The following is a 21,766-nucleotide window of genomic DNA, read 5'->3' as shown; positions in this document are numbered from 1 at the left end:
TGGTGGAAGAATAAAAAATTGTAAAAAGTAAAAGTAGTTTAAATAATAAGAGGAGAAACAATATAAATTTATTAAAATATGATTTATGGTGGGTTTGCTAGGTGAGAGAAATGAATAAAATATTGTAAAATCTTTCCAAATACGAAGTACAAAAATGGAGCAAGTATATAACAACTGCCGAAAAAAAATAGTGGAATAAGTATTTAAATACGGAGGAAACCTCTGTCCCTTATTGATAGTCCCTTATGAGCAATTTTCACGGGATTAATAAACATAAATAAGTAGTAGTGAGACTACATTGGAAAGGTAAATTTACATTGACTATGCAAAAAAAAAAATAGAGAGAGAAATAAATAATAGTACATGGAAAAGTTAAATTTACACAAATATTATTGCAAATTGGAGAGAATTTTGGTAAAAAATTAATAATAGTGGTACTTGAAAAAAAACAAATGGAACTATCATTTTGAGACTTAAAATTAGACATAAAGGACTATCAATAAGGGATGGAGGGAATATGTGTTTTATACTGAAATGACACACGTAATGTAAAAACATTGAGTAATGCGGAGTAATATCTTTAATTTAATCATCATTAAGTATAAATTTTTAAGAATTGAATGTTAATACTACGTATTTTTATTTAGTGAGATGATACTAACTAATTTAATCGTACTCAAGATCCATTTTAATTATGTTTTTCTTTATAGATTTTAGTATTAAAATGTGGTCAAAGTTTAGTCAAATTATTAAATCAAATTATACCAGATCAAATAATAAAAATTCAGATCAGACCATGTCAAAATTTATGAAAATTAGACCTGATCTCCTTGTTTCAGGTGAAGAGAACAAGTCCTGACTCCGAACTGTCCCGACTGGGAGTGGACTAATTCTTCAAATGAGTAAGGTGAAATGTTGAATTACTTATTTTTGAGCTTATTTATTTCCTAAGTACGGAGTAATAGGTACTCACATTTTTTTTTCTTAACGATTTTACTTTAATTTTCCCAACTACTCCATTTTAAAATGAATTTATTTTGGTGACCAACCTAAACTTAACCTGGCCAGAACTGACCCGACCCGAATTGACCTGACCTGAAATCGACCCAAAAATTGATCCTTAAAATTCATTCGACCTGAACTTAACCCGAAGTGCTAACTCAAAACCCGAATTGACCCAACTCGAGCCGAATATTTGTTGACCCAAAATTGATCTGACCCAAATTCACCTGGCTCGAACCCAATCCGAAGGACCCGTTTGGCCTATATACTTTTAATTGCGTATTAGTGTAAATTATGTAAAATTGGTACTACATATTGATCTGACAAATTTATTTAGTATGAAAATTTTAATACAAAAGGCAGTCAAAAGCTAATTCAATACAATGTTGATCCTCCTTGATTCGAATATACTTCCTCCGTTCTTTTTTACTTGACCCGCTTTGACTTTTACACTATTCACCACCCCTCCTTTAACCGTGTTTTGTGAATAATATGTAATAAAAACATATTTATGTTGGATCATTTTGAATTCAATTTGTCTCAATAAGTACTATCATAATATATAACTTTTATATTTTTTAATTATGGAGAATTAAAGTTATTAACCGTTAAAGTTTTGTATTGGCAAGCGTGATAAAAGAAACAGGTTAAGTAAAAAAGAACAGAGAAAGTAACTTATTATTTATTTTTCTACAATTTATTATGTAGGGAAATAGAATGCAATATATACATACCATGCAAAATTGGAATGTTGTATATTTTGGTAAATGTGAAAATAAGATTTAGAATGTAATGTGAAATTTCCTAATTTGAATATTATTATATACTTCGTAATAAAAAACTAATCAAAGTAAAAGAAAGATTGATGTTGGTAGTTCATACACCAAATTTTCATTATCCACCTCTTATAAAATACAGATGATTATATCCTTATTTTTTATTACAATGATAACTGTTATCATGTTATTTATATACTTCCTTCGTTTTTTTATTATTGCACCATAAGGGTTGGGTGCAAATATTTTGGTAGTGGAAAAAAGTAAGAGAGAAAAAGGTAAAAATACAAAATTGCCCATGTGACATATAGATAAACTAAAAAGTAAGTGTAAAAAATAAGGGTATGTTGGGTATTTGTAGTGTGAACACAAATAATTTTTTTCCTAAAAAGAAAATGGTGCAATATTTGTGAAACTTCCTAAAAAGGCAAGTGGTGCAATAATAAAAGAACGGAGGAAGTATAAATTTATATTCATTTGCCAAATTGGGAGAGTCTACAATACATGACATACGTTGTTATGTATTATAAATGATATGTATTGCTATGTACTACTAAATTAGATATATAGATTTAAAATTAAAACTTTAAATTTTTTTTGAAGAAAAAAGTTGATTCCTCCTGCCAAAAAAAATAAAAAGTCGATTCTTTCTCCTCCCAATTTTGCTTTCCACTTTAATTATTTCATGTAGCTTGAAGCAAATTATAATGGGAAGGAATAAAATCACTCAATATCATTGATTCATTGAAGATTTAATTGAGGTAACTAATTTGATTGTTTGTGAATTTTAAATCTTCCTCACATATCTAAAACCCTAATTTGTGTTTCCAATATTGAATCAATCAATTATTAACATTTACCTTCATTGAGTTCGTGATTAATATTTCAAACATTGAACAATCATATTTCATTTTATTATTTTTGTATCAACGAATATTAAATAATAAATAATAGCATTGATATAAACATAAAAATATTAACTGAAATCTAATGTGGGCTCCATGGCGTTGTAGGGGCTGCACTTAGGGACATCAGATCAGTGTGGAAGTGCCCGACTAGTGGCTGCATCAAGGCTACTGTTGATGCTCATATTCCAGCTGGGAATTGGGCATATGTTGGTGTTGTTTTCAGAGAGATGGTTTGGGTATAGAAAGTTGTGGATCGTATTTGTTTGATGTTTGTTGTTTTTCTCATGTTCAAAGAGCTTGTACCACATTAGCTCACCTAATGGCACTGTGGGATACAAGTGTGAATTCCGAGTATATATGTTTGGGATTGATTATGTACTTGTCTTATACGGATTAGAAACTCTTTAGGTCAAAATCTGAAAAAATTGTTGTCATCTATAATAATAGGTCACTTCATCACCAAGTGTTATATGATTATCATAGCTAGGTAATTAATAATTATTCAAAAGCTTTAGGGTTTGAACGTAAGTGTTGTGTTGCCAAATCAAGTGTTTGCTCAATTGCTTATGTACGAGTAAGTGACATGGTTTGTGCTTAATAATTTCATATCGTGTGGACATTTAGTTTTGTACTCTTAAAATTGTGTTGTATTTTCTATTGAATAGCTTATTTATTTTGAATTTGAAAGCTTATTGACTCAAATGATAGAGCAATGTACCTTTGTACATAGATGTAGGTTCAAATCCTACATAAGCTATAATTATAACACTACATATAAATTGGATGCGGCAAAAGAAATATTATGGTGCTTTACGCATCCTTTCTAGTACTTAATGGCTCAAACTAATAGATCTCATGTTTTGTTTATCATGTCGCCTTAAAAAGAATAAATAAATTGTATAAATATTCTCTCCGTCCTATTATTAAATGCTCATTTATCATATTTTGTGAAAATTTAATCCCTCTTTGTAAGGTATATGGCACAATTAAGTCAATAATTAAGACAATTAAAACGAAAATAATGTTTAATCATATTTTGGACAATAAGAGATGGCAAAAAAGAATCTTAAAAAAAAAGGCTAATTTAAGTGTTGGTATTCACATTAAATAATATGTAAAAAAAATATTTTGTAATAAATAATAAGCACTATAATTGAAAAAAAAAATTAAAATTAATTTGGAAAAAGAATCGATCCTGGTACCTTCAAGTGAAACTAGGAAACACTTGACCATCTTAGCTAGATTTAAAATTTGTTTAAAAATACAAATATTAAATAGTATATTAGATAAATAGAATTAGTGGTACATAGCAGTACATTACTTTAGTGGTACATTGTGGTACATGTCATTTACTATAGAATTTTCGTGCCAAATTATACATGGATCATGTATGATTTTATTTTGGTTTCAAAAAATATGTTCCAAATTAATGTGATGTAATTAATGTAAAGGTAGCAAACATATCAGTTGATGATGAGGATCATGTACTGGTTTTTTTTTTTTTTTTTTTTTTAATTTCGTTGAACAATAAATCTAGCTTATAATATAGTAATTTAACATAAGTTAGCTTGATGCCTTGAGCGCGACCAAGAGTTCTAGCTGAAAAATAGCAACAAGTCGGTTGATTTTGGATTTGTATTGTGTATAATTTGAGTTTGAGTTGATACAAATCTATTAGAGTTAGTGTAAGTAGGCATTTGATTTCAAGTTAAATGGTTGACTATGAACACAAGTCAGTGAAAATGATCCGCGTAAATAGCGTCGTAATTTGCCATTTTATGGCACTAAATAGTTTCACACAAAAAAAAAGAAAAAGAAAATGATAATCCATGAGCATGTTCCACGTGGACTATGCTTAACCCATGGGCTGAATCCATGAACTGTAGTCCAAACTCCAAATTAAATAAAACGGTACCAAATCAAAACGACAAAACCCACGGGATCACTTTATCCATCAACGATTACAATCCAAACATAATTAACTAATAAATCTCCCATTCTCCCCTATCCAACTCTAAAGTAATCATTAATCCCTTCGTTTTCAAACACTTACTCTATTTTTTCTAAGCGTTTATGTTGTATCTTTAATATCAACAAGTATTACGGAGTATAAGATTTATTTTTTTACATAGATATAAATAACTAACATTATTAAAGTAGGATGAATAAATAGTGCAAAAAGTAGAAATAAAATGAGTATTTTAAAACGGAAGGAGTATGAAATTATATACTCCGTGTTCCGTAACTCAGTATTTATTACGGAGTATTATTATCCATTTAATGTAGTCATCTTCATACACACTCTCCCTTCATTTTCTCTCTCTCTCACCTTTCGGTTTCAGTGTTGGTTGAGCATTTTAGGTGGAGTCTTTCCTTTACCTTCTTCCTCGTTCTCTCTCCTGATCAAACCATTTTTTTTTATTTATTTTTTGCGATTTTCTTCACAATTCTATTGCTTTCACCTTAATTTCTGACGATTCGATTGCAATTATGTCGATTTCTAACGATTAGGGTTTTGATCGGTGTTTTGTTTTGTACATATTGATTTTTGGGTTTTGGATCTTTCAGCTGTGAATTTAGGGTTGTTTATTGTTGTTGTTGATATGCATATTGAGGATTTTGAACCGGAAGAGGTGGTGGGATGTCAATCGGAGAAGAAGATTAACGATTTTTTCGATGATTCTAGGGTTAGGGTTTCTGGAGATGATCCAAACGTCGTCGCTTGGGATACCAAAAGGGTGTTGATTGGAGCTGGTGCTCGTGCCTTGTTTTACCCTACTTTGGTTTACAACGTTGTTAGGAACAAAGTTCAATCTGAGTTTCGTTGGTGGGATCGGATTGATAAGGTATCTTATTTACCACTTAATTATTTACATTTTTTTTTTTATCGATTAGACTTTGATTTTGTGCAATTTGCTTGTTTATTAATTAAATTTCTTGAAAAACAAGGATGATTTGATATTTTCCGATCGTTTTTATTGCTCGGATTGATGTTCAATTTTTTTATTTTGATTTGTTCATTTTAATTTTTGTGTAATTTGACCCTGTTGCAGATTTTACCCAGTCGTGGATGTCATTTTTGTGGAAATTGAGATTGAATAATTGAAATTTGACTTTATCTTCTAGGTTGAGAGGTTGTGATCGTTTGAGACATGGGTCAAATGTTTTGAATCTTGTTAAGTTTTGGTTTGTTTGAGCTCCAAAAAAGCTGATGAGCACCATTTTGACTTTGTATATTTTGGATTCAATTTGATGAATGGAATTTTCTGTTAATTTTTGGGCTTTTTAATTTTGTTGGTGGTATGTTATTGTCAATTAACAATCGGTAAACAATCGATTACCTTTTTTGTCGTGATATTCATGCCCAAACACCATTTACGTTGCCATTTTCTGTTCAAATTGACTTGGGATTGATATAATGTCCCCCCCCCCTCCCCAAAAAAATAAAAAAAAAATAAAAAATCAATGTTTGTAAGGTAAATAATCGTGCAGTAATGCCATCATTTCCATGTAATAAATTGTTAATTCAATAGCACGGTTTTAAGTTACTACCACAAAATTAGGTATTAATAATTTAGCCTTAAATTGTTTTATAGTGACACAATATGCATCCTAGTTAGGAGCATGATTGGTATTGATTGGAGCAAATGAAGATATTTAGTCTTCCCTGTTACATAATTTGCCAATGTCGTATTGGGGTGTTTAATGCTAATTATAACATAGTTATTATGTTCCTTTGTTGCTTTCAGAATAGCCTAATGTTGTGTCATGTGCTGTAAGAAGTGTCAGCTGTGTGCCAAAGTTGCCTGAATGACTTCATTTATCAACCATAATGTGGAAATAAAAGAAGAAATTTACTTATATAAACGTTTCTTTTGCTGCTGGTCTTTTTCTTATTTCTAACTCGAGTGCCTTCAGTTTGTGTTGCTAGGTGCTGTTCCATTCCCTAGTGACGTTTTGCGATTGAAGGAACTTGGTGTGCACGGAGTGATCACTTTAAATGAGCCTTATGAGACTTTGGTTCCTACATCTCTCTATCATGTGAGTGGGCCGATTTATTTGTGGCTGTGTTCATGCATTAACTTGTATATTAAATGTTTTCAAAATACTTTTCTTCTGGTCTTTTAACTTTGGAAATGTGCTTCAAATTATACTCTTATCATGATAGTTTTTTTATTTTTTATTTTTTGAAATTATATATATATGATCTCCCCTTATATAGTCATTTATGCTATCTCATTTCTCTAATTATCTTCCATCTATGTGTACTTCGATACTTCCCTTTTATTAACATCTTGCTCTTAATGAGATATTTTTCTTCTTCTGCCTCTTTTACATGCAAGAACTTTTCACCTGTTCCACATATGCACTATCGCTTTGCAATTCTCTTTCTACGTCATTTCCCACTTTACTTCTTCAACCTTCCTCTTTTCAGCATGTTGCTTTTGCTCTTTATAATAATTTGAAAACTTAATAAAGGCATGCTATTATTACCTTCATTTACTTTTTTGATGAGAAAGATCTAGATAGAATGTGGAGTATTGCAGGAACTTATTGTTTTACCTTTTCCAGTTGCTAATATTGGTCAGACGTATTTGTTATTACCTGATTTTGCATTGAGTTGGATGCTCTATATATTTGGTCAGACATATCAGTTAATACCTGATTTTGCATTGAGTCGGATGCTCTTTATCTTGTGTGATTCTTTCAAAAATGTGCATTTTGTTTATCATTGCCTTTTTTTGCTACTTAATCTTTATTATTGTTAACTCTGTTTTATTGTTGAACATGTTAGGCTCATGGCATTTATCACCTTGTGCTTCCTACTAGAGACTATCTCTTTGCTCCCTCAATGAATGATATATGCCAAGCTGTGGACTTCATTCATAGTAAGCTGTTTTATGTACTTGACTTTCATATGTATTATTAATATTTAATTTTTAGAATTGTTCAGTTGGACTTCATGATTTGAAGCATTGTATTGTGTGCTGAACTTATGTTCTGCAACACTGAATACGATGTTTTGCGGTCTGGGATTCTGGGTGCCAAATATATGCAGCTCTACTTCTGCTCAGTTTATGCTAGGGCTGTCAAACGTGTCGTGTCGTGTTCGTGTCAATATTAAACGGGTTGAAAAACCCTTGACCCAAACCTAACCCATTTATTAAACGGGTTGAAAACCCTTGACCCAAACCTAACCCATTTATTAAACGGGTTACCCGAGTAACCTTTTAGCCCACATAATATATATAGTAAACTAATTAATATTCAACCTAATAATTAAAGACATACATCATTAACGATACTACAAGAGATTAAAGCTACTTATTTTGGCAAAAGATACTAAAGATAATGGTTTTAGCAACCCAACTGATACATAAAAGTTGTCCCAAGTCCCAACCTTCAAAATGACAACTTCTAAAACATGCATCAGTACTTAAGTTTACGGATTACATATATGATTAAGTCTTAAATAAAGAGTAACTGAGTACTATCTAGAATCCTCTAAAGTGGAAAAGTGAAATGTAAAAAAGTTAAAAAAAATAATAATTATTTGTCCGCCAAATTAAACCGCCAAACAATCCCCTAAATTTAAGTATAGTGCCAATGCTTTATAGAACCAGTATAGTACAAGTTTAGAATAATGTTTAAAAAAAAATTTTTAGAATAAAAAATTCAGGTTTCTTTTTCTACTTAATAATCGGGTTAGCGTGTCGGGTTCGTGTTAACGGGTTGTCGTTCAACCCATTTACATAATCGGGTTATGCGTGTCGGTTTCGGGTTGAAAATTTCAACCCAAACCTAACCTGTTTAATTACGTGTCGTGTTCGTGTCGACCCAATTATTTAAACGGGTCGAGAATTCTTGACCCAAACCCGCTTATTTCGTGTCGGGTTCGTGTCGAGTTGTCGTGTCGTGTCAGCTTTTGACAGCCCTAGTTTATGCTCTTAGCTGGTGTAGAGGCTAACTTAAATTTGCTATCTCCTTTTTCTTCTATATCTGTTTAATCTTTTTTTGAGGTAGATGGATTGGATAGTTTGGACATTTTAGAGAGTGCTTGCTATTAAGTCATGTTTGTTATCATATTGACATACTGTGATACTGTGCCAGGGAGAAGTTAATATTAGTTGTAGACTTGTAGTTGGTGGTTGACACTGCGAGATCTGATTAATATAGTTCTTTCTCTCTCTATTGATTTATATTGTGCTTACTCCTTTATTTATCATTTTCAAAGGAAATGCGTCTCGCGGGTGGATGACTTATGTACACTGTAAAGCTGGTCGAGGTCGCAGCACCACAATTGTCCTATGTTACCTGGTCTGGGCTTTACTTCACTAAGTACCTGAGTTGATTGAATGACTGCTACTGTGCCTTTGCTTCATATTTTATGTTACGTGTGCAGGTGCAACACAAGAAAATGACTCCTGAGGATGCTTATAGCTACGTGAGATCCATCAGACCAAGGGTTCAGCTTGCTTCAATTCAGTGGCAGGTACTTTATCGTTGACTTGCCTTTGTTCAATTGCCTTCTACACTAGTTGACTTTTTACTTTATTGCTTTGGATTAAAATTTTATATTTGTGTTGCACTTGTATTGTTGACTGTAGGCTGTTAAGGATTATTACAATTATAAGGTGAAGAGCTGTAGCTCAAAATCGTGCAACGATTTGATGATAATTAGAAGCTCAGGGCTTCCACCAGTGGGCAACTTGTTTGAATTTGATGATTGCTCCGTAGTGGTGGTGACGAAATCCGATCTTGACGGTTATGATCCGAGTAAGCAGAGTGTTGAAGATAGTCAGATATTCGCAGATCTGAGTGTAATTTACAAGGCACGTGTTGCTGGCCAGGCAGCTCTAGCCAGGCTTTCCTGCTTGTGGCTGCGTTGCCATACCCAGCAGAAGATTGCTGAGGAGCAGCTTCTAAGGCAGGGTAGCTGCACCATCACGGCAGACCAGATAAGCGGTAGCCTTACTGTAGACATCCGTGTGTATTAAGATGATGTTAATGTATTTGCGTCAAAATCAAAGATGTTTGATACCCTGTTTTCTAATTCCTGCCCTGGTAAATATGAGAAGGCTAATAAAAATTGTGGGTTTAGCTTGGCCTGGCCTTGCTTTCCCTTGTAAATATTGTCTTTTTTTTTTTTTATAGAAATGTCAAATGTTTAGTTAGGACTCTTTAGGAGGAGCTCTCCTCTTGCTCCATTAGTAAATTACATAGCGGCGATAGTGCTAGTAATTGAAGTAAATACGAAGTATGTGCTTATAAATTTATAATCTAAAAGCATCAATATGAATTGTTCGAGTTTGAGAGTAATTTACTTAAAAAATCCTTGTATGGTGATGGAAGAATTTCCTGTGCCTGGTGATGCAAAGAAGCCTGCTTCTGGAACTGTTATTGGGTCTTGGACATCCGAACCACCTGATCTTTTATACTGTTATTGCCAATTAGCCTTCGATATGTTTGTTTTTCGGTCAGTTGTCGCTCATCACATGTCAATTGTGAACTAGTCATTTTACAACCTCAAGTTTTACAGCATTAGGCAATGTTGCAAGATGTTCTTCAGCTCTGGTACACTTGAATACTTGACCTTGTCTTCTTGTATGGCTTTATCTTCCAATCTCCAACGTAAGTAAATGGATGGTTTTCCTAGTTTCGAAGATTATTACAATATAAAAAAGATGGTTATCCATGTCGTCTCATCCTTTTGAAGGTATCTCGTCATGGACCCCATGAAACCCGGGAGTTTGCTTGATTTGTTTGAATTGCCCACTTATTTATATGTCTCGTGTCATTGACTCAAGGTTGTCACTACTTTTTATATGACTAACTAGCGAACATATATGATTTTAAATAACATTATTTTTCTCCATTTTTTTCAAGTATGTTTTGACTTTATGCATTATTTACATAAGTTGTTGACTTTGTTAACTTGGTCATTGAAGAAACTCAGTTCAATATTTGAACAAATTTAACTCAATTACATAGAATTCTTTGTTGGTCAATTGTTGCATTAAGAAGTTATTAAATAAATAAAAAATAAATCAAAGATGTATGAATTTATACCAAAAAAAGCCTATATGCTGTCGTAGTAAGGTAAAGCTGAAGCATCATGTTACCCGAACCATGAGGTTTATTCGGATTAAGAATGTTACCCGAATCATGTTACCCGAACCATGAGGTTTAAGAATGTCATAGCCATAACTCAAAAGCTTTTCTTCTCGTTCCTCGTGGTTTCCACTAGAGCTTTAAAAAGTTGACCTGATCTGAAATACTGACTCAAACTCGATTATTAACCGATTCAATTGAACCCGAAAAAATGGTGACCCAAACCCGACCTGAACCAACCAACAACCAACCCTAGACCCGAGTATATAAGACCCGAACATGAACTGACTTGGAGATGATATGACCCGAATGTAACCCGTAAATTATTGACCTGAACTGAACCCGACTTGAACCGAAATAGACCCAAACCCGTTTTAACCCGTCAAAACCCAAATTTATCCCGACTTGTTACTAACCTGATCTGAATTCAACCCGACTCGTTCCAAACCAGACCTGAATTTAAGCCAACCTGTTACAAACCCGACCCGAAATCAACCTGACTTGTTATTGACCCGATCCGAATTTTACCAGACCTATTACTAACCCGACCCAAAAATCCAACCCGATCTGTTACTAACCCGACTTGAAATCGACACGACTTGTTATTGACCCGACCTAAATTCAACCCAAATTGTTCCTGACCCGATTTCAAATCACCTTAAATGCAATTTAGACCACCTAATTATTGTTGATCAAAGCATTTTGTCTAGGGAGACCAAATCGGTCCAGGCCAGCAAAAGAAAGGAGCATCATCCTCAAATTTAAGAGTTAAATTTAGTATATATTTGTTGTATGGTCAAAGGAGATAATTATCTTCCTAAATTATAAACTATAGTTCCCTAATATATTGCCATATAAATTATAGACAAGGGAAAAAATTAGATTGATAAAAATGATAATTATCTATTTATAATTAGTTAAACCCGAATATGACCGGACTTGGAAATGACCCGACTTGATTATAACCTGCAAATTATTGACTTAAACATAACCCGACATGACTCCGAGAATGACCCGACTTGGAAATGACCCAATCTGATTATAACCCGCAAATTATTGACTTGAATCGAACCAAACTTGAACCCGAGACTGACCCAACTTGAAAATGACCCGACCTGATTATAACCCGCATATTATTGACTTAAGCCAAACCCAACTCAAACCCAAGAATCACCCGACCTGATTCTAACTTGCAAATTATTGACTTGAACCGAACCCGACTCGAACCCAAAAATTACCCTAACCCGTTTTAACCGGTGAAAACCCGGATTATACTCGATCTATTATTCACCCAACCCGAATTTAACCCGACCTGTTATTAACCCGACCCAAACCCGATAAGAAATATGACCCAACGTGACCCGACTCAAGCATGACCTAACCCAAACACGGCCCGCATAAGTTTTGAAATTAATCCGAATTGACCCGACCCGCTCTTACCGACCCAAACCCGACCCATTTACCCGAATTGACAGCTCTATCCGAAACCTCCAAAATTTCTCAAAAGAGTGCATATTAGCATTCAATTTTGGAATTTTTTTTTACCTTTTTTCAACTGAAAATAAAAATTGCCGAAATGTTTACCTAGGTCCCTAATACCCTCCGAGAGTCCAATTGGCAAGGTGGAACCATCCAATTTGTCTTTAAATGATCAATTTACCAGTTTATAACTTGCACCGATTTCATTAACTCAAATATACCACGAACATTGATAATAACATATAATGATCATTTATGGACCCAAACGGAATTATATGACCCCGAGATGTATCCCCTAAAATCTCAATGTTTTTCGACACCGGACCCCAATATGTTCGAAATTTCTCAAAAAGCGTGGATATTGGCCTTCAATTTTGGATTTTTTTTGACTTTTTTCGCCAGGATATAAAAATTTCCGAAATGTTTACCATAGAACCAAATACCCTCCGAGAGTAAAAGTGGGTGGGTAGAGCCATTCAATTTGCCTTTAAACGACCAATTTATCGGTTTACAACTCACATCGATTTCATTAATTCAAGCCTACCACTAACATTTATTACAACAAATAATGATCATATATGGTTTCAAACGACATTATATGACTCTGAGATGTATTCCCTAGAATTTCAAGACTTCTCGACACCGGGCCCCGAAAACTCTAAAAATTCTCAAAAAGCGTTGATATAGCCTTTAATTTTTGAATTTTTTGACTTTTTTTGCCCGGAAATAGAATTTGTCGAAATGTTTACCATGATATCTAATACCCTCCGGGAGTCCAATTGGGTGGGTGGAAACATCCAATTTGCCTTTAAATGGCCAATTTACCGGTTTGCAACTTGCGCTGATTCCATTAACTCAAGTCTACCACAAACATTTATGACAACCATAATATTACCCCGAGATGCATTCCCTAAAATCCACAAACATATAATGATTATATATGGTTCCAAATGGAATTATATTACCCCGAGATGCATTCCCTAAAATCTAAAGGTTTTTCGACACCGGGCCCCGAAACCTCTAAAATTTCTTAAAAAGCGTGGATATTAGCCTTCAATTTTGGATTTTTTTTTTACTTTTTTCGTCCGAAAATAAAAATAGCCAAAATGTTTACCATGGTCCCTATTACCCTCAAGGAGTCCGATTGGGTGGATGAAACCATCCTATTTGCCTTTAAACGACCAATTTACCGGTTTACAATTTGCATCGATTAAATCCACACAAGCTTACTACGAACATTTATGACAACATATTATGATCATTTATGGTTCCAAACGGAATTATATGACCCCACTATGTATCCATTAAGATCTCAAAACTTTTTGACAACGAGCCTCGAAACATCCTAAATTTCCCAAAAAGCGTGGATTTCAATTTTGGAATTTTTTGACATTTTTTCGCCCGAAAATAAAAATTGCTGAAATGTTTACCATGATTCCTAATACCCTCCGGGAGTCCAATTGGGTTGGTAGAACCAACTAATTTGCCTTTAAACGACCAATTTACCGGTTTACAAATTGCACCGATTTTCATTAACTCAAGCCTACCACGAACAATTATGACAACAAATAATGATCATATATGGTTTCTAACAACAATATATGACCCTGAGATGTATCCCCTAAAATTTCAAGACTTTTTGACACCGGGCCTTAAAACCTCCGAAATTTCTCAAAATGCGTGGATATTAGTCTTCTATTTTGGAATTTTTTGACTTTTTTTTCGCCCGGGAATAAAAATTGTCGAAATGTTTACCATGGTCCCTAATATCCTTCGGGAGTCCAATTGGGTTGGTGGAACCATCCAATTTACCTTTAAACGACCAATTTAATTACCGGTTTACAGCTTGCACCGATTTCATTAACTCTAGCCTACCACGAACATTTATGACAGCAAATAATGATCATATATGGTTCCAAACGACATTAAATGTCCTCCAGATGTATCCCCTAGAATTTCATGACTTTTCGACACCGGGCCCCGAAACCTCCAAAATTTCTCAAAAAGCGTGGATATTAGCCTTTAATTTTAGAATTTTTAGATTTTATTTCGCCCGAAAATAATAATTGCCGAAATTTTTACCATGGTCCCTAATATCCTTCGAGAGTCTAATTGGGTGCGTGGAATCATCCAATTTGCCTTTAAACGACCTATTGACCGGTTTATAACTTGAGCCAATTTCATTAACTCAAGCCTACCACGAACACTTATGACAACAAATAATGATCATATATGGTTCCAAAAAATATTAAATGACATCGAGATGTATCTCCTAGAATTTCAAGACTTTTCGACACCCGGCCCCAAAATTTCTCAAAAAGTATGGACATTAGTCTTTAATTCTGGAATTTTTTGACTTTTTTTCGCTCGAAAATAATAGTTTCCGAAATTTTTACTATGGTCCCTAATACCGTCCGGGAGTCCTATTGGGTTGGTGGAACCATCCAATTTGCCTTTAAACGACCAATTTACCGGCTTACAACTTGCACAGATTTCATCAAGCCTACAACGAACATTTATAACAACAAATAATGATCATATATGGTTCCAAACGAAATTATATGACCCCGAGATGTATCCCATAGAATTTCAAGACTTTTCGACATCGGGCCCGGAAACCTTTAAAATTTCTCAAAAAGTGTGGATATTAGCCTTAATTTTAAAATTTTTAGAATTTTTTTCGCCCGAAAAAAAAATTGTCGAAATGTTTACCATTGTCCCTAATATCCTCCGATAGTCCAATTGGATGGGTGGAACCATCCAATTTTCCTTTAAACGACCAATTTACCGGTTTACAACTTGCACCGATTTCATTAACTCAAGCCTACCACGAACATTTATAACAAAAAATAATGATCATATATGGTTCCAAACGACATTATATGACCCCGAGATGTATCCCATAGAATTTCATGATTTTTCGACACCGGTCCCCGAAACCTTTAAAATTTCTCAAAAAGTGTGGATATTAGCCTTTAATTTTGAAATTTTTAGATTTTTTTTTTTCGCCCGGAAATAAAAATTGCTGAAATATTTACTATGGTCCCTAATATCCTCCGGGAGTCCAATTGGGTGGTGGAACCATCCAATTTTCCTTTAAACGACCAATTTACCGGTTTACAACTTGCACCGATTTCATTAATTCAAGCCTACCATGAACATTTATGACAACAAATAATGATTATATATTGTTCCAAACAACATTATATGACCCCGAGATGTATCCCATAAAATTTCAAGACTTTTCGATACCGGGTCCCGAAACCTCCAAAACTTCTTAAAAAGCGTGGATATTATTCTTCATTTTTGGAATTTTCGGACTTTTTTCGCCCGAAAATAAAAATTACCGAAATATTTACCATGGTCCCTAATACCCTTCGAAAGTCCAATTGGGTGTGTGGAACCATTCAATTTGCTTTTAAACGAACAATTTACCGGTTTACAACGACCAATTTAATTAACTTGCACCGAACCCGACTTGAACCGAAATTGACCGAATCCATTTTAACTCGTCAAAACCCGAATTTAACCAGACTTGATACTAACTTGACCTGAATTCAACCCGTCCCCGTTCCTAACCCGATCCGAATTGAACCCAACCTATTACAAACTTGACCCGAAATCAACCCGACTTGTTATTGACCCGACCTGAACTTTACCAAACCTATTACTTACCCAACCCAAAAATTCAACCCGATCTGTTACTAACTCGACTCGAAATTAACACGACTTGTTATTGACCCACCTAAATTCAACCCAAAATGTTCCTGACCCGATTTAAAATCACCTTAAATGCAATTTAGACCACCTTATTATTGTTGATTAAAGCATTTTGTCTTGGGAGTTCAAGTCAGTCCAGGCCAGCAAAAGAAAGGAGCATCATCCTCAAATTTAAGAGTTAAATATAGTTTATATTTGTTGTATGGTCAAAGGAGATAATTGTCTTCCTAAATTATAGGCTATAATGCCCTAGTATATTGCCATATATATTGTACTCAAAGGAAATAATTAGCTTGATAAAAATGATAATTATCTATTTATAGTTAGTTAAACCCGAATATGACCTGACTTGAAAGTGACCCGACCTGATTATAACCTGCAAATTTTTGACTTGAACATAACCCGACTTGACTCCGAGAATGGTCCGACTTGGAAATGACCCAACCTGATTATAACTCGCAAATTATTGACTTGAACCGAACCCGACTTGAACCCGAGAATTACCAGAGTTGAAAATGACCTGACCTAATTATAATTTGCAGATTATTAACTTGAACCGAACCCGACTTAAATCCGAGAATGACCCGACCTGATTCTAACCCGCAAATTATTGACTTGAACCGAACCCGACTCGAGCCCGAGAATTACCCTAACCCGTTTTAACTCGTGAAAACCCGAATTAAACCCGACCTATTGTTCATCCGACCCGAATGTAACCCGACCTAAACCCGACAAGAAGTATGACCCGACGTGACCTGACTCAAGCATGACCCAACCCAAACCCGACCCGCATAGGTTATGAAATTAATCTGAATTGACCCGACCCACTCTTACCCAACCCGTTTACCCGAATTGACAGCTCTAGTTTCCACCCAGCAAAAGGTGCAATAGCTAGAGTAAATTCATAGGCAGGGTAGCTGCGCCTTCAAGGCTCATTGTCTTATTAAGCTACTGTAGAGATTCATGTATGTATTAAGATAACCGTCTGGTAATTGCATTAAATTTGTTTGATACCTTAAATTTCATTTTCTGTCCTAGTTACTTTGAGAAGGCTGGTTAGGTTGCCCTTGGCTGGTTTCTCGTGTACTTATGCTTCAAAGAGAAGTATGAGATGTTACTTTCATCTTGATTCAATGTACAATAACATGATGTGAGTTATTATGCTAGATTGCTAGCAATGGTATGTTAAGAGGCTGAGAACAGTTCATGAAAAACCATACTAATGCAAATTGTCACCAAAATTTACAAGCTGGTTTATTGATTGGATGAATATTAGATGAACTCTAAACAGGAAACATCTATTAAAGCTTTTTTCCACAGTACCATTATGCCATGCCATCTTTTGAAGAAGTTCAAAGCAGTCGACTCTAAGAAATGTCATGGGTTTGTTTTCTTTTAAGCATTACTGCATTCAGTTCATTAGAACAATACCTATTATCATCTGTTTGGGTTTCTAATAAGGTACCACTTCTGTAATTTTGTTGTACAATCTTCGAATCTTTCAAGTAGGGCACAATGTATTTCTTCATATCGTCTTGTGACATTACTAGATGAGTTCCTGGTAGACTTACATACTTGACCTTTCCTGCATCGTCAAGTGCCTTTAAACCAATCCAATCATCGACATAAAGCTTTGTCTGCATTCCCGAAACAACAAGCAAATCAATGATTGCACAATCAGCAATCTAGTGTTACCTAAACTTACAAATTGTTGAAACAGAAAGTTCATTTCAGAAAAAGAACACATGTATGTATCAGACAAGGAGAATACATTAATAAAGAAAGTAAGGCTGACAGAAGCAAATTCACCTGTTGAGGAGGAAACACAGAGCAGAAGGAACCATCAGGATAATACCCGAACCACGAGGTTTCCTTAGGATTTAGAGCTTTATCGCGGTCAAACTATTTGATCATACAAAGGGGTGTCACCTTTTATCATAACACATCGTTTAAGTTTACTGCTCATTAGAATTTTAGCTTAATCTCACCTTAATAAGAACCAAGTTCTCTAAACTTGTAAATCTTTTCTTGTAGGTCAAATTTTTCATTTGGTATTTCGTTGTTAAGCTTTGGAAGAAATTTAGATTTATCCAGATATACTGCAATATTCTGCAGGATAAGAAAACTGAATTTTAGATGCGTTGCATACTCTGGCATCAAAGTAGACAACATGTGTTGGTTGAAAATTTTCTTACATTTGGAATTTTGAAATAACCACTGGCAGCCAAATGATTCTGCATTTCAAAGAAACAACAGGATTATTTTTCTTAAAGACAGGAAGCATTTTCTTGGTCAGAAGCTGAATGAATAGGTACTGGCATAACATTTAACTGTAAACGACGAATAAAGTTGTTATCCATGGATGAAATCGTAATAATCTTTAAGGAGGTAAGACAGATGCTTGCTTGGATAAAATTTCTGTAGATGCCAAATTTGATCAGTTTTGCTGCTGCAGAGTTCATGACTCTAAACTGCTGATGAATCGAACCAAGCATGTCATCATCTGTTTGAACTGCATTTTGCTAAAACCCTGAAGCATGTACATTATTGACCTTTTCTGTTCCAAAGTTGCTCACAAAAGAAAGAAGGATAAAAACTGGATTGCAACGTCAATCAGAAAATCCTCGAATGCTTTGTGAAAATGATTTTTACCTGTAAGAACTAATTGAAAAAAGCAAGATGCTTACAGGATATGAAGGAGCTGAAGCAATTCCTGCATGCGGTCCTGCTAATGAAATGAAGTTCCTTACCTGTTTGATTCCATCAAAACACCAGCATTACATGATCATCACCCAAGAGAGGCGGTTGTATGCTAAGAATATAATTCCTTCAACAAGTTCTATTAGTAGGGAATGAAATTCTTCTTACAGGTGGAATTCCGTCACAAAATTCTATTATGCCTCTTGCAATTAAGTTACCCTGCAAGTTTGCAATGCAGCAGCTTAGTAAAGAACAGCTGATTGGGGACATTAGAAACTTTATGCAAAGGTAACAGTTCCTTGTACAAATGAGAAAAGGATGAGCATCAAAGGTGAGTAATGACCTGAGAAAGACCGACAATGTGAAAACCCTTATTAAGCTCTTTCATCTGCTTCACCTGTTGTTTCAACAGCAAACATGCAGTTATCAAACACTTTATCAAAAAATGTTGATTCCCTAATTAAGCAGACAGAATGACTGATTGTAACTCTGAAGCTGTGTCGATCACCTTGCTGCAAGCAACTGTCACCTGATCCTGTAAGGGTAAAAGCCAAGACCTTAATCCTCCATTGCCTTCTCTGAAGAGCATGACAAAGAAGAGAATAATCACAAACCACATGTATGAAGTTACTGAGGCTAGTAAGCTATTGACAGAAGTTAAGTGCATAACCGGAGGGTATCAGTTTATCATCTTTCGAGACACTGATTTCCACTCCAGAGCAACCCTTTTTGGTTACACATCTTGCTTGCTTTACCAAAGAGGGAAAACCAAATACTAGCATCTTGATATATGTACTGATGTACGCAATGAGTTGGGAGCTTGTGATTATAATCCAGAAGTCTAAGGGATCCCGGATAACTTGATGGGTATTTTTTTTTACAAAAGCATGAAAGAAAACAATACAAACATGATTGAATGTGCTTTAATAGCAAAGCTATGTATGATGAAAAAGTGTATACATATGAAATGAAGATGGAAAGCGAACAGGCATACATGCAGTATCCTTGAGCAGCTGACCATTCACTTAACTGCTTAGTGAACTCAGCAATTTTTTGATTAGTACACTTTTGTCCAATGCCTACATCATACTTAAAAAAACATTATGAAACACTCAATAACTATATGAAACAGGCATTTAAGAATCCAAAATGTCAGTAAAAATTCTTCTAGGATTGCTGCAGTTAAACTAACCAATTATTAAGATAACAAACAAATTGTAAAGGATATAAAACCAGATGATAAAGTTAAGTAACACTACATCAGTCCCTCCATTTTTTTTTTTTATTTCTCGATTTTGACTTTCAAGTTGATGCACAATTTAAACAACTGTTATAGTACCATGGATGACTATGAATGGAAGAGAGATTGAGGTGGGGATGTAAGCGACCAAAGTGACGATCAAGATGAAAAAAGATAGTAAACGAAGCACCATTTTCTTTACTTTTGGTATGGAATTCAAGTTGCATGCACTTTTTTTTTATTTACCTCTTTATTTATTTATATCTATCAAGTTGTCCAAATTCATGAGTATAGTGTGTTATACATCAGTACATAAAAACAAATAACAATTTACGGAGTACGCATAGTTTGTTCTACTCTACTTGCATCCTTTTCCTCACTTGTTAGCAAAATTGTCATTGTTATCTTCTTTAAAATAAATAAGTTCACCTTTGATTTATTTTCGAATATTATGACCTTTCAAACATCTTCCATAAATAAGTTAACCTTTGATTTATTTTCGAATATTATGACCTTTTATCCCCATCTTCCATTAATAGGACAATTTACTGGAAACCGGCTAAAACTTGTTGTGGTGGTCAATGTTAGGGGTTGAATGTGATATTTGGTTGATAATTTGTGAGAAAAATGTAAAAGGCTCCACACGATAACTATATTTTTTAATGTATTACAGATGGTTATTAAAGGAAACTTTAAAAATAATTGGAGTGTCTAACACGCGTGCCATTCTTAAATCAGTCTTGTTTAGAAAACTTTTTCAATTATTTGACCTTATGTTAGAAATGTTAAATTGTGACTCGAAATCTAGTAGGGTTGACTTTGAACGCTGATATTTCTCAAACTACAAGGGATTTTGAGGTGATTCAAGTTGGAGGTGATAGCTTGGTTCAAGAGCTTTCCAACGATAGGTCATATGCCTAATTCCGATAAGAAACGAGAAAGTTATGACTGTTTTACGAAAACCCGACGAAGCTGGAAATTTGCAACGAGGCTGCGAGCTATAGCTCTATGCGAGTGAGTTATAGCTCGGCCCTATGAGGACTTGAGGCAGGTATGAGCTAGCTGTCGAACTATAACTCGGTAGTTAATTATTCTAGGATAATTGATGGAATATTTCCTAAAATAATATCTTTTCTATGGCGGCTATTTGAGGAAAAATCTTAGGGTTTTATTAGGGTTTCCTTGTATTATAAAAGGACATTTTAGTCAATCAATTATATTATACCTTTTTTTGAGCCATTAGATTTAGGACTCCTTGTATTTTTATTCTCTTATTTATTTCTCCATTATAAATCCCCCACCCGTGGATGTAGGTCTATTTTATTTGACCGAACCATGTAAATCCTTGTGTTCTTTGTTTATCTTCTTTATTGCTTTTCTCGTTCTTATTTTTCATTGATTTGTTCCGCATTAATCAAACACAATTACACCCTTATTTCCTAACAAGAAACATTAATGAGGAAAAATATGTAAACACATACAGAATATTTTTAAGGGTATAAATATCCATACGATTCTTAAGAGTTGTAAAAAGGCAATTAATATTTAATGAGGACAAGTAAGTAAATAAACATTTTAGAAGCTATAAGTATTCAAACATTATTCATAAAAGTTATTTCAAACTTTTTAAAAGGTAGGAAAGGTAGGAAGGAATGTCAAAATTTTAAGTGTAACCATTATATTATACTCGAAATACCAATCGGCTTCCCCTCTCCTCATCACGTTTGACACTCGAACAAACTAGTTAGTACTCGGTATATAAGGTATCAATTTGAGTAGCTGGGTAGGATTCAGACCATTCTGTGAGGTTGATCGAGTTGGGTCAATTT

At 34.3% G+C, this 21,766-nt stretch overlaps 1 protein-coding gene and 1 pseudogene across 1 annotated transcript; one reads left to right on the top strand and one right to left on the bottom strand.

Annotated features, from left to right (window-relative positions):
• The first annotated feature begins 4,962 nt into the window (after positions 1-4,962).
• On the top strand, positions 4,963-9,994 carry LOC110730343 (putative dual specificity protein phosphatase DSP8). The gene is made up of 6 exons (XM_021910145.1): positions 4,963-5,532; positions 6,605-6,727; positions 7,482-7,575; positions 8,922-9,004; positions 9,090-9,179; positions 9,295-9,994. The coding sequence occupies exons 1-6, from the start codon at positions 5,290-5,292 to the stop codon at positions 9,682-9,684; spliced, it is 1,023 nt and encodes a 340-aa protein (XP_021765837.1). The 5' UTR covers positions 4,963-5,289; the 3' UTR covers positions 9,685-9,994.
• Positions 9,995-17,364: 7,370 nt separating this feature from the next.
• On the bottom strand, positions 17,365-20,303 carry LOC110730068 (annotated as a pseudogene).
• Positions 20,304-21,766: the final 1,463 nt, after the last annotated feature.

Source organism: Chenopodium quinoa, unplaced genomic scaffold (genome assembly GCF_001683475.1).
Source record: "Chenopodium quinoa cultivar QQ74 unplaced genomic scaffold, ASM168347v1, whole genome shotgun sequence".
NCBI lineage: Eukaryota > Viridiplantae > Streptophyta > Magnoliopsida > Caryophyllales > Amaranthaceae > Chenopodium > Chenopodium quinoa.
Note: the sequence above shows the minus strand (reverse complement) of the source record. Positions and strands in the feature narration are given on the sequence as shown.

What these genes read in the sequence shown, in the direction of transcription:
- LOC110730343 (XM_021910145.1), top strand. Translation starts at nt 5,290, where the DNA reads ATGCATATTGAGGATTTTGAACCGGAAGAGGTGGTGGGATGTCAATCG. An exon ending in GGTGGGATCGGATTGATAAG is followed by an intron (nt 5,533 to 6,604) that starts GTATCTTATTTA and finishes GAGTGCCTTCAG; the next exon opens with TTTGTGTTGCTAGGTGCTGT. An exon ending in AGCTGTGGACTTCATTCATA is followed by an intron (nt 7,576 to 8,921) that starts GTAAGCTGTTTT and finishes TCATTTTCAAAG; the next exon opens with GAAATGCGTCTCGCGGGTGG.